This window comes from Phaethon aethereus (assembly GCF_964289735.1).
Source record: "Phaethon aethereus genome assembly, chromosome: 3".
In the NCBI taxonomy this organism is placed as follows: Eukaryota; Metazoa; Chordata; class Aves; order Phaethontiformes; family Phaethontidae; genus Phaethon; species Phaethon aethereus.
In genome coordinates this window covers 111,649,639-111,660,055 of record NC_138576.1, presented here as the reverse complement: position 1 = coordinate 111,660,055, position 10,417 = coordinate 111,649,639, and the positions used below count along the sequence as shown (strand labels likewise).

General features: G+C 48.2%; 1 protein-coding gene across 1 annotated transcript in view; it reads left to right on the top strand.

Annotated features, from left to right (window-relative positions):
* Nucleotides 1-7,066: 7,066 nt before the first annotated feature.
* Nucleotides 7,067-10,417, top strand: part of LOC309404219 (TOG array regulator of axonemal microtubules protein 2-like) — a gene marked incomplete at both ends in the record, with an annotated part of 31,300 nt that continues 27,949 nt past the window's right edge. Inside the window, 5 exon segments of the mRNA XM_081998607.1 lie at nucleotides 7,067-7,289; nucleotides 8,069-8,130; nucleotides 8,133-8,208; nucleotides 8,989-9,288; nucleotides 9,759-9,994. Of these exon segments, the coding sequence (XP_081854733.1) occupies nucleotides 7,067-7,289; nucleotides 8,069-8,130; nucleotides 8,133-8,208; nucleotides 8,989-9,288; nucleotides 9,759-9,994 (897 nt within the window).

Genomic DNA, 10,417 nt, shown 5'->3' with positions numbered 1-10,417 from the left:
CATCCACCTGCTCCATCGTGGGGTCCTCCGTGGGCTGCAGGTGGAGATCTGCTCCCCCGTGGAGCTCCATGGGCTGCGGGGGCACAGACTCACCATGGTCTTCACCATGGGCTGCAGGGGAATCTCTGCAATGGCACCTGGAGCACCTCCTGCCCCTCCTTCTTCACTGACCTTGGTGTCTGCAGAGCTGTTTCACGTATTCTCCCTCCTCTCTCTCTGGCTCCAATTGCTGTGTGTCAGGTTTTTTCCTCCTTCTTAAATACGTTATCCCAGAGGCGCTACCGGGGTTGTTCATGGGCTCGGCCTTGACCAGCGGCAGGTCTGTCTTGGAGACGGCTGGCATTGACTCTATCAGAGACAGGGGAAGCAGATTCTCACAGAAGCCACCCCTGTAGCCTCCCCCACTACCAAAACCTTGCCATGCAAACCCAATACACGTCTCTCCCAGAAGGCAATAAAACCTGGGAGAAAGACTTGATGATTTTTCCTTTTATTTTTCTCTCTTCAAAAGGTTGTTTTGAAAAATCTTAAAGCCTCATGAGGGAAGCTTTTGCTGGGTGACTCCAGTTGTGTGCTGGAGAGTTTGGGTGTCATTTAAAAGAGATGCAGTCCTGGGAGGTGTGGAAGAAGAGCAATGCTTGGGGTGGTGGATGGAAGGAGGGCAGACGAGGACAGGTGGGAACTGCAGAGCAGATGGGGGTGGTTTGTTGACAGGGAAGCTTCTTTTGCTAAGAAGAGAGAGAGCCTTGGCCTCTGCCAGGCCACGGGAGGCAGAGCGAGAGCTCCCACCTTGGCTCAGGTGCTGCCCTCGGGCTCCTGGGGCTCCTTTTGCTGCTGTGTGTGGGCAAACAGGCAAGTCCCCACTCAGCTCCTGCTCAAACTCCCCTTGCTCTGACTGAGGCCAAAAAGCAAAAACTGCACCTTTGGTCCTTCCTGGGCCCACGCTGTTAATTTTCAGGTAGAATCAAGGAAGATTGGACTCAAATCAGTTTTCTGAATCGGCCCCTGCAGAGGTTTAAGTCAGTGTTATATGGCTCCTGGGGGTGAAGGTTCATCCCTGCAGGATGGTAATCGGGTCTGCTCTTGCCAATGGTTTAAATTGCTCTGTTGTGCTAAGTTTAACCTTGGCACCTCACTCCAAAGGATGTGGGGAACAAGTGGAATCATTTTACTCCGAGCAAAGAGAGGAGAAGTGAACTTTAGCGAGCTCACAGGCTCTCTGCTACGTAAATGGCTAGTCCCAAAGCAATATCACTCTGATGAACAAACTTGCCTCCAGGTTAGCCTCTGCTTTCAAAGGGATTTATTACTAAAAGTATGAAACTCTGAAAATTGGATCTGGGAAACATGTAAGAGGATGACGGAAGATCCACAGTCTAGCACATCTTGAATTTCTTTTGGGGTGTGGAGATGCTGGCCTGCCACAGCAGCACAGGGAGGACAAACTGAACACTCTGAAGGATTGAGACTCAGGGACTCTGCTCATTATCAGAGGTGTTTGCTGGTTACCTTCTCCCTCTGTTTCTCTTTCTCTCTCTGGAGAGAATGCCTTTGCTTCATGTTTTTTCATTCCCTTTCTTCCTGGTAATAGCCATGCTCCCTCACCCCTAACAATTTAACAAGCTGGGGCTCTGCCGCAGAGACCGCTGCTGTAATGACAATGGTAACTGCTCATATTTGCATAATATCCATCACCTCAGGGCCTTTGAGAGCTTTCCAAATCTTCCAAGCATCATTTGCGTTTTTCAGTGGCAGATATTGACCTGTGAGAAGCTAAAATTGACTTACTCAGAATCTGTGGCCTGCGTAGGTCACGTTTATATGTTCCTAACTTTTTCCTGGCCTTAAGATTTATATTTCTGGCCTTAAGATTTATATTTCTGGCCTTTAGATTTCTATTTTTATTTCTCGGCAGGCCAGGCAATGAATCAGCAGCAGAGCAAGCCTGGCTTCTGCAGTCTTCCATTTTTCATGCCGTTCTTCGACTCTGTTCACATTTGGACATTGGAAGTGATGGCAGTTGGGAAATGTTGTGTTTTCGGTCAGGTCAGTGAGCCAAACCATTGCAAAGTTTTGTCAGCCAGCTCTCCTGTGTTGCATGTTCATATCTGACAGCTCTTTTTTGTCCCCCTCCCTGCAAGCATTGCAGTTTGTTGCAGAAACAGCCTATTACTCCTTTACCTCTCGGTGGCCTCCAGCTCACCCAAGGTAGATGCTGCCAGCTGGTAGGTATTGGAAAATAGGCATCTGTCTGCCTTGACCGAAGATCCTGCATTGGGTCCTCTCGTCACCACGGTGTGGGGCTTGGAGCGGCAGGTCAGATGCAAGACAGTCCCTGTGTTTAGCAGGCATCAGCCCACGGACACTTGGGCACTCTAGGGATTTAAATGCCCGTGGCATTAGGTGATACCTTGTAGATTAGGTGAGTGGAAGCTTTAAATATTTTGGTGATGCTTAAATGGTGGACTTAGGCTCTGAACAAGACAGAGGTGCTTAAAGGTGCTGTGAAGACCAGGGAATAAATTCTGAGCAGTGCAAACTGTTGTATTTCAAGGTTCATACAGCACTAAGAACAGTACTGGGACTTTAGCTGAATAGATAGAAGAGTAATAAAATGGACAATTAAACTGGTCTCTTCAGAGGATATGCTCCTGCTTTTGCATGTCAGCCCTGCACCTTGTGCTCCCAATGCTTGTTACTTGTAATGAAAAATTTCAATACAAAACTCAGATCCCATGTTGCAGCTGCGCAAAATTGCCTCAGATCATTGAGAATTTCCCTGCCTGATGATTACACAGAAAGAGGGCAGAGCCCTTTGGGATGCTCACGTGGAGTTTTCTTGCATTTATGCAGCTGTTTGTGGAAACCTGCTGTAGTCAGAGTGCTTGGAGTTGGTTTGTGCCTTCGTGAAAGATGTGTGGAACAGTATGCAGAGCCCTAGCAGGAGAAGAATACTGGCCAGGGAATGTATTTTAGTGGCTCTCTGGGATGGCTTCAGACAGCAGTCTGGGGTGGGAGAGCCCGCTCCCCGAGGCAGCTGAGAGGAAGGCAGCAAGGGAGATGAGCCCGTTCTTTCTAAGGAAAATGCTTTTACAAGAAACTGATGTGAGACAACAAAGAGCTGGCCTAACAATTCAAGACATGGGCCACTGGTTTGACTTAATTTAAGGGTGTATTAGTTCAAGGTGCTGATTGTGACTGCTTCTGTACCCAAGCCTTGAGTGTCGGGCATATAGAGCCTTTCCTAGAGTCCTTCATGGCAGAAATCCTATGTGCTGTGAAGGCCCTGCTCTCAGAAGAGCAGCAGCAGCTGGTCATTGCGTGCTTTTTCTAGTGCTAGCCCCAGCAGCATTACTCCTGTCAGCTAATTAGCGTTCATCCAGCATTAGCACCCGGAGGCCCCTCAGGGAGAAGACCCCTCTGCATGGGGTGCTCTGTGAACCCCTGCATGGTCTCAGGATCTTGCAGTCTCAGGGTCTTCTTCAAAGTGCCTCCATAAGGAGGGGAAACTTTTCAACACTTTTGGTCGAGGCTGAGTTATGCTCAAGGCAAAGGTGCATCAGTGTACTTGGCTCCTTCTCCCCTTATTGTGGCCGGCGGTGACAGGACCCCACAGAGCAATTGATCACCCACCTTTGGGGAACCACTGGTCACCACCGCCCTTGGTCACCACTCCAACAGAAACTGTCACAGCACTCAGTGGGGGCAAACTTGTGTACAGTACTCAAATAACCGTGGCGTCCAGCACAACACCTCATTAGAGCTGGAATGAGGGATTGTTCAAGTGCTTTTTGAAGGAGCTAATGAGGTTTGGCATTCAGATCAGCTTATTCCTAACTCTTGATTTGCTGCCCTGGGTAAGCGGCTGCTTGTGGTAACTCTTGTTTCATGGTTGAGCAGCCTTGCTCTGCTGAGAAGCAGCCACTGGGACATTGAACTTTTAAGATCTTCCCAATGAAAGCTGAGGGCAGAACTTATAAAAAGAGCATCACGTGGGCGATGCTTTTCACATTACATCTTTTATCTGTGCTCCTTGCCATGCACAGTAAATATCTGAGGAAGCAAGTTTGCTGGTTCCGAAATTCCTCAAAACAGTACGTTGAACGGTAAGAGAAAACAGATTTTGCATGTGTAGTCTCACTTGGATCATTGTGTGGAAAGATACAGGAGCATTTCTTGTGAGCTGTGTGTCTAACCTAAGTGGCTTTGACAGCAAGAACTGAGAAAAGTGGGGAGAGATGCAGTTAGTAGCCCAGGGATCTACCTTGTGTGATTCTGCCACAGGCCTGAGGAAACTGGGCGATGGCTTTTTACTCAGCACAAAAACTTTATGCTACAGATTCATTATGGCCCTGTAAGCTGAAATCTACTGGACAAAAAACCCCCAAACAAAACTGTCATCACTCCAATTTAATTTTATCCTCACAACAAGCCTCTGGCTGGTGAGATATGGGGTTTAAGCTCCACAGCACTTTTTTTTCACTCAGCAGCGAAGTACTGCTACTCTTCTCCTCTGTACAGAGAATGGCACCAGCTTGTTTTCCATGCTCCTGTCAGCAGTCACAGAAGATGAATCCTGCGCACGCAGTGCTTCCCCTAGGCTGCAGGCAAATTTCTCCGCCATTACCATTCCAGTTACAGTGGTTTCGGTGCAAGGGAGAAAAGGGTGGCCCTACACAGCTGTACATTTGGGGTTTTCCATATCATGCAGCTGGCCTGAATTAGGAACTATGCCCTGAACTTAGACAATTCAGCCTTTGGGGGCCATGCAGGTGTCAATGCCCCTTCTCATCACATTTTATAGCATGCTCATGTTTAGGTGGGACAGCCTGGCAGAGGAACAAAACTCAGGCATGGAGAACCTGGCACAGGTTAAGTCAGTGGCAGAGGCAGCCTTCTGTCCTCGCTACAGGATACACCCATTTCTGCTACTTACTGCTTTCTCTTGGGCATTTTTAATACCTTAAGCAATGGGGCATGCTCCATTGAGGTGATCTTAACCAGCCAAAATCGACATTGGCATACTTCTTCTACTTCTTCTTCCTATGCAATGAGACCAAAGAAAATAGACCTTAATCCCTGCTTTATGCCCTAGTCCCACTCACAATGATATGTCTGTTCCTTGTTTGAAAGTACACAGTCCAAATAGACCTACCTTTGTATTTTTAAGGGTACTTAGTGCTTGCCTTTCATTGAAAGCTCCGATGAATTAGGCTCTAAAAAACCTCTAAGCACCTTCATTCCTTGACCTTAAGATGCCTCTGGCAATTTATCTAGACTAACTAAAATGGTGAAAGCCAGAAGTGGGTTAACTGTCTTAGCTAGCTCCAGCCTTTCTGAAATTCACTTGCTTTACTCCAGATGAATACTTCGACAGTTTTTGAGAGGAGTTACATCTCTTGGGCAGGGGGTGGAGCAGTACAGGGCCTTGCTGCAAGAGGAACAATTTCTGTTGAAGTTTGCTTGAGGATACCATTTTATCTAATTGTAAGTTTGATTGATAGTAGTGTACCTGAACTCCTTGTACAGGCATTTTTGTCATTTGTTTTAAGCTTACAGAACCCATTAATAGGCACCTGCCTTTGCTTCTTCCATCAAGTGCAGAGGCATTTTTCCTTCTGTAATACTTAAGTGAACTGTGTCTGTGATTGAGTCTTCTGGCTGCACTTAGCTACTGTGTGATAGTCATTCTGTTTGCTGAGCTTTAGAGGCACCTATGAGTGGATTTTCAAAAGCAGTTCACATTGGCATCCTTCTGTACTCGCTGATGTTTATAGGAATTTTACTGCTGGCTTACCATCCTGACCTCTTCTCCTAAAGCATGCTCTGCAAAATCCCCTCCTTCTTCTCACTTAGGCCATAAGCAATGGGCCAATAAGTTTCAGGAAGCCAAAGTCCTGGATAGGGACTCAAGTCTCTGTCAGAAGGTGAAAAAAGGTCTCTATAGAGTGTTGAAGTGAAAGCAACCAAACCGCTAAGGAAAGAGACTGCAGGGACTGAGGCTGAAAAGGGTCACGTTTCGCTATAGCACTAACCTGAAGGGCTAAGAATAAACTTCCTTTACCCTCCTATATCCTGCACACTAGAACACTGTCTACAACCCCACTAGTCCCGAGGGATGTGCGTTTGCTGATGTGACACGGCAGACAGTTCCTGGATAGCTGGCATCTCTAAATATGGGTTAAGCTGTAGCCTCAGGCTGTCTGAGGTGCTGCAGGCGCTATAGGTACCTCAGCAACACTATAAATGCAGGCAACTTGCCTACAACAGCCATTGTTTCAGCTGCTTTTCTCTTTCTTTTACCAATGGGTAGCACATCTGGAAATATTTGGCTTGTGGGTTGAATTGTGGCTCAGAATTATCCATGGATGTGTCATAAAATCTCCCCTACCCCTTTCTATGGAAAAAAATTTTTCAGACTGGTGGAACGTGCTCGAGATAGAGTTTACACACTAGTCTTCAGCATTGTTATCCCAGTGCTTCCCCTTAAATCCAGGAATGTTTATCTTAAAAAGGAGTAAACCATTCTACCCCCCAATTTTTCAGGTGTTCTTGGGGCAAGTCCAGTGGTTGTTATCAAATGTGTGAAATGATGCTTCTGTTGCAGCGGCAGTGCTGAGTTCAGTGGGAGCAACTGCAAGGCGCTGCGCTGGGTCCAACAGGAGTGGGCACGGTGAGAGACCCGCCTCTGCTGCCGTGCTCGTGCAGCCATGGGGAGAGCAGCTGCTGGGGTGGAGTTATGTTTCCCCTGTTATGCTGACAGCAGTCTTCCTCCAGTATTTGGACTTTATGGCCATGATCCTGACAGAATATGGAAAAAGCATAACTCAAGGACATTTTTATGTTGTTTTAGCACCACCTGACTTGAGCAGTTCTGTGTGCAGGAACCCCTGTAGGCAGGGCAATGCCAAAGATTGGTGGCTGTCACTTTTACTAACAGTGCTATTTTCCCATGCAGGTTCCTGATGCTGCAGGGGAACCCGCCAGCAGCTGTATCAGGCCCAGCACCCAGCAGCACATTGAGTAAACTCTCATCTGCAAAGAGCCCATTGTCCCCTGCCCCACCATGGCAACACAAGATGAGTTTGCAGCAGGTAAAGGGCTGCAGCAGACCAGAGACTTCTTCAGCCAGGGCTTGTTGCAGTCCCGTTCCTGCAGCCTTTGCCTGGAGGATGCTCGCCTGCAGTGGCAGCGCCGGTGCCCAGGAATGCTGCTTGGCTCAGGGAGGCAGAGCGTGTACAAAAGCTGCAGTCAAAGCGCTGATCACGAGACCCTGGAGATGCTGGCAAGTGCAGCAGCTATTCTTCATGCTGTACAAGTGAGAGCCCCGCCTTAGAGGCCGGGTAATGGGGGAGATACTGGCCAGGATAAGGGGCAGGGAAACACGCTGTGTAAAATTTTGAATTTTCAGCAACAGCCAAGATGGCAAAATTTTTTTGAGGCAGGCCATGTTTATGTTGGTTTTGGGTGTCTCTGCAGCAAAGAAAGCAGGGAATAAACCCCTGTAACAGTGAAGCAGAACGAAGGAGAATCGTTTGGATGGGCAATTTGCATCCTACAGACAAAGTAATCAAGTCAGCCCAACTGAACCTTGGGGACATCTGGTACAGAGTGCAAACCTGCTTTTAGTTATAACACCTGGTAATTAATTGATTGTGTCCTCGTACGTTCTTGTGGTGCAGAGAAGTGAAAAACTCAGCAAAACCCAACCCAAATGGAGTGGGAATTACAGAAAAAAAGGGCTTTCAAACTAGCTGTGGAGAGAGATACCAATACGAGAGACCATTGTGGGTTGCGTACTCTTTGAAAGGAGAGGAAAGGAATCCTGTAGTCCAGGATGGGCAGCTAGCAAAACACATGCAAATTTGTAGAACGTTGAGCTGTCAAAGCGCTGGAATGCGAGCCCCTCACCAAGCAGGATATTGTGACATCAAACAGACCTTTGCATAGGCCAGGACTGCACGTCACTACTGGTGTCTCAGTCTTCGAGGGAGAAGCGGTGTCTGCTTTTTCCTTTCCATGTCAAATGCTGCGAATTTGAGCTGTTTGTACTGTCCTTATTTTAAAGCTAAGTACCACAGCCCAGTTGCTGTCTACTGTGGGACTGTGCCCAAATTCAAACCCAGACAGATAGATACACAGCTCTGCAAGGTGGAAGCATTGATTCGAACTTGCAGTTTTGTGGCAGCAGCTGGACCGCTGAAGAAGGTGAGGATGGACCGGGGTTGAATACTCAATGGTGGCTTCAGCCCAATGAGAAAAGCCCACCCGATTTCAGGGAGAAATGGACCTTGGAAGTCAGTCCTCATGTGCTGGCTCTGTGTCAGAGGAGGTGGCTGAACCTGCCCTCCTGCAGGGGTGTGCATGGCATCACATCTCTTTATCATGAGTTCATTATGCTTTCTCCTTGATCAACTACTTGATCCTACTACTGCCAGCCAGAATGGGGACTGTGGCCCAGCTGGCCATAAATCGGGCATGGTAGTGAGATGTTCATGGTAATGAGTTCTGTTTCTATCCTTGCTATCAAGGTGTGGTCTGGCCCTAGGTAAATGCCCTGTTCTTCCTCTGCTTGCCAGTCAGATCTGACCTTGAGGGTGGGATGGTGCTCTAGAAACACTGGCAAGGTCTGCCTGCTTGCTGAGGTGTCTTGCTGCTTTCCAGAAATACCAGTAGCACCGTGCGGGTGTTTACTGGTCGTCTTCACAGGAGCCAAGTCCTGCAATGGGAATCTTTTTTCCCCTCTTACCAGTGGGGCCTTCAGCCACTCTTTCCTGGCTGGCTAGCTCAACGCTGCTCAGAAGAATTACACTGACACTAGTTTTAAGGAAAATAAAACCAAAATGTCTTCTGAATGATTATGAATTAGATCAATAGATTAATAGATTAATTAGATAATTTAATTAGATAAATAACCACTCCTTAGGTGGTTGATTGTAAAAGTGTGAGGTCAGCTAACCGCCTTCTTCCCTTTTACCAGATCTGCAGCTTCTTTTCAATCCATATTGACAACTCAGATGAAGAAGCAGCTGAGTTTACGGGATGGGGATGAAGCTGAGAAACCTCCACACCCAAGCACCACCTCTCCCCTGGGTGGCCCGGTCGGCAAAGCGAGCGTGCACGACCGCAGCGCTGAGTATGGAGATGATCTCTCCCCACTTTCTCACCGAGCTTTGCCCCAGGACCCCCAGGAGAGGGAGGTGAGCAGTGCTGCCCTGGCAACCATTCTGATCAAGGGCAAGCTGAAGATGAGGAGGATGTCTGAGGGTGTGTTAGCCTCACAGAGAGGTAAGATGGGAGTCTGCCCGTTCTCTTGCGGGAAGAAGGGTCTTTTCCCAGTGTAGAGAGCTAGCACACATTCCCAGTGAACAGTTCTCCCCTGCATGTGGCCCGCTGCAATAACATTCCCTGCTCTCAGTCCCCTGCATAGCCCTCCTGTTGTTGTAGGGGTGTACAACTGTGGGGAGGAGAGAGGAGCAGGAGGGTGGGCGTGCAGGTGACGTATTCTGGGTAAGCACCAGTCCATGGGCTCCCTGTTGTCTGATGGCAGCCCAGAGGACCAGGATGTTCCTCTGGTGGCTCTGTGGGAGTGGGTAAGTGTTGTCCACTGGCCTGCTTCAGGTGGCTGCCAGCATGAGCATTTTTCCCTGTGCAGTTGTTTAGAAGTTTCCAAGAAATCTGCCCAATGGAATATGTTGCTTCAGGTGCTCTAGGTTTGCAGTGCCGCTTCTATTATGCTTTGTGTCTCTGCTTTGCAGGCCTGACTGACTGCAGTGACCCTAGAGGGGTTACCCTGAAGCCAATAGTTTCCAGGTCAGCTTCCCAGAGGTGCCTGGTAACCTCCAAGCCTGTGCCTCCCATCCACAACAGCCTGCCTTCCTCAGAGCCCAGCAGGATGAGCAATGCAGAGCAGGAGCGTGGGGAAGATGGCACCGGCTGTGATGACAGTGATGGGAATAACAAGCAGCTGATGTCAGAAGGAGAAGGATATAAAGTAAGGAAACCAAGACAAATCACATGTGGTAGATCTTCAGTTTATTTCCTGTAGGTAGAGCACTGAGATCTTCTTTCCTGGTGGTGCAAGCCCAGGGAAGCAGCTGAGATGAGGAAGAGCTCAGCTGGACACTGTGCTTCAGGCTGTCTTTGCAACGTGTGTACTGCAGACTTCATGTCCTCAGTGTCTATCAATAGCAGAAGAGGTCTTTAAATAGTTTCTGTGCTCTCTAGTGGCTCCTGCTGTGTTTTATGGTGGGGAAAACACCAGCAACCAGTTGGAGCAACTAAATGTGTCCAATCTGGTCATGTATATCCTCCTACATTTAGCAAAATCCATCTGTCTGTGAGCCATCTGTACATTGTGGTTCCTGTTGCAGATACACCAGCATCTTGGTGGGGTTTTATATCAGCTCTGTCTGGT